This window comes from Poecilia formosa, unplaced genomic scaffold, assembly GCF_000485575.1.
Source record: "Poecilia formosa unplaced genomic scaffold, Poecilia_formosa-5.1.2 Scaffold497, whole genome shotgun sequence".
NCBI classification, from domain to species: Eukaryota; Metazoa; Chordata; class Actinopteri; order Cyprinodontiformes; family Poeciliidae; genus Poecilia; species Poecilia formosa.
The window spans coordinates 309,251-310,339 of NW_006800436.1; the positions used below are offsets into that span (position 1 = coordinate 309,251).

At 48.8% G+C, this 1,089-nt stretch overlaps 1 protein-coding gene across 26 annotated transcripts in view; it reads right to left on the minus strand.

Annotated features, from left to right (window-relative positions):
• The window catches only part of nebl (nebulette), a 63,378-nt gene that overhangs the window by 12,685 nt on the left and 49,604 nt on the right, over window positions 1-1,089 (minus strand). For 21 of the 26 annotated variants that reach the window (XM_016664579.1, XM_016664589.1, XM_016664578.1 and 18 more), the window contains 2 exons: window positions 635-739; window positions 455-568 (listed from right to left, as the gene is read on the minus strand). The exons of 4 other annotated variants lie outside the window; for them this stretch is intronic. In XM_016664579.1, coding sequence (XP_016520065.1) covers window positions 455-568; window positions 635-739 — 219 coding nt within the window. Of the gene's footprint in view, window positions 1-425; window positions 569-634; window positions 740-1,089 lie in introns of all 26 variants that reach the window. One more of the 26 variants, XM_016664588.1, reaches the window with a different exon arrangement.

The following is a 1,089-nucleotide window of genomic DNA, read 5'->3' on the forward strand; positions in this document are numbered from 1 at the left end:
GATCAGAGTGATCTGAGAGATCAGAGGGATCAAAGGGATCTGAGGGATCTGCCCTCTTTAGGATCTTTAGGATCTTCTTCCTGTCATAAAAACACAACTGACTCTGGAAGTGAAGCAGCGTCATGTTCAGGTTCTTATCAGACTCTCGCCTATTTTCAGATGTTTTCTGTGGAGAATATTTAAAATATTTAAAATAAATGCATTTTGAGAAGCTCAACACGCTATTGGCTGATGGTTGGAGCGGTCTCCAGTCCGCTTGGTGTTCACATTGAAACCGAACCCAGACTGAGGTTTGGAGGACCAGAGTTAGCTTAGCGTTCACACTTCACCAACCAAACCGGACTTTGACTAGGCAGACAGACCGATTAAAGCAGCTGAAAAGCTGTGACCTCTGACCCCCTGTCCACGGTGTAATGAAAACTCACAGCTCAGCAGTGAGAGATGGCGCCCCCACCTGACTGGCCAGAGCAGCTGCAGCCTGTGTGTGTTTGAAGGAGACGCAGTCCATGGGGTTGTAGCGCGGCCGCTGGCCCTTTAAGAGCCGGTCGAAGCTCTCCTTGTACTTCACCTGCAGGACAGAGAGGTGAGCGCCCCCTGCAGGTGAGTCAGGTCAGGTGTAGGCTCTGTGTGTTACCTGGCTGGCCAACCTGGAGGCCTGCTTGGCCTGCAGGATGTCGGTTCTGTCCAGGACGGATCCATCGCTGTAGACCGGCTGCTTGGAGCTGCGCTTATAGGCAACCTGTGGATCACAGCAGGTTCTGACCCGGTTCTGACCCAGTTCTGGTTCCCTCCAGGCAGACAGACTCTGCTGTTTTAATCTTTCTACAGGATTCCTGAGGGTCTGCTTCAGACTGATTCTGTTTGATTTCCAGTAGGTTCAACATCAGGCCCTACAGATCTGATATCGCCGAGTTTAAGGCTGACGGCTTGGAAAGGAAAATATATTCATAAAACATAAATAAATTCATGAATATCACAAAAATAGCACAAAAATAGAAGAATTAGTTTTCATTCCATCTTGTTCTGCTCCAGTTGGTTAAACTCCTCCATCAGGTGTTCAGGTGTTCAGGTACCTGAACACCTGAACAC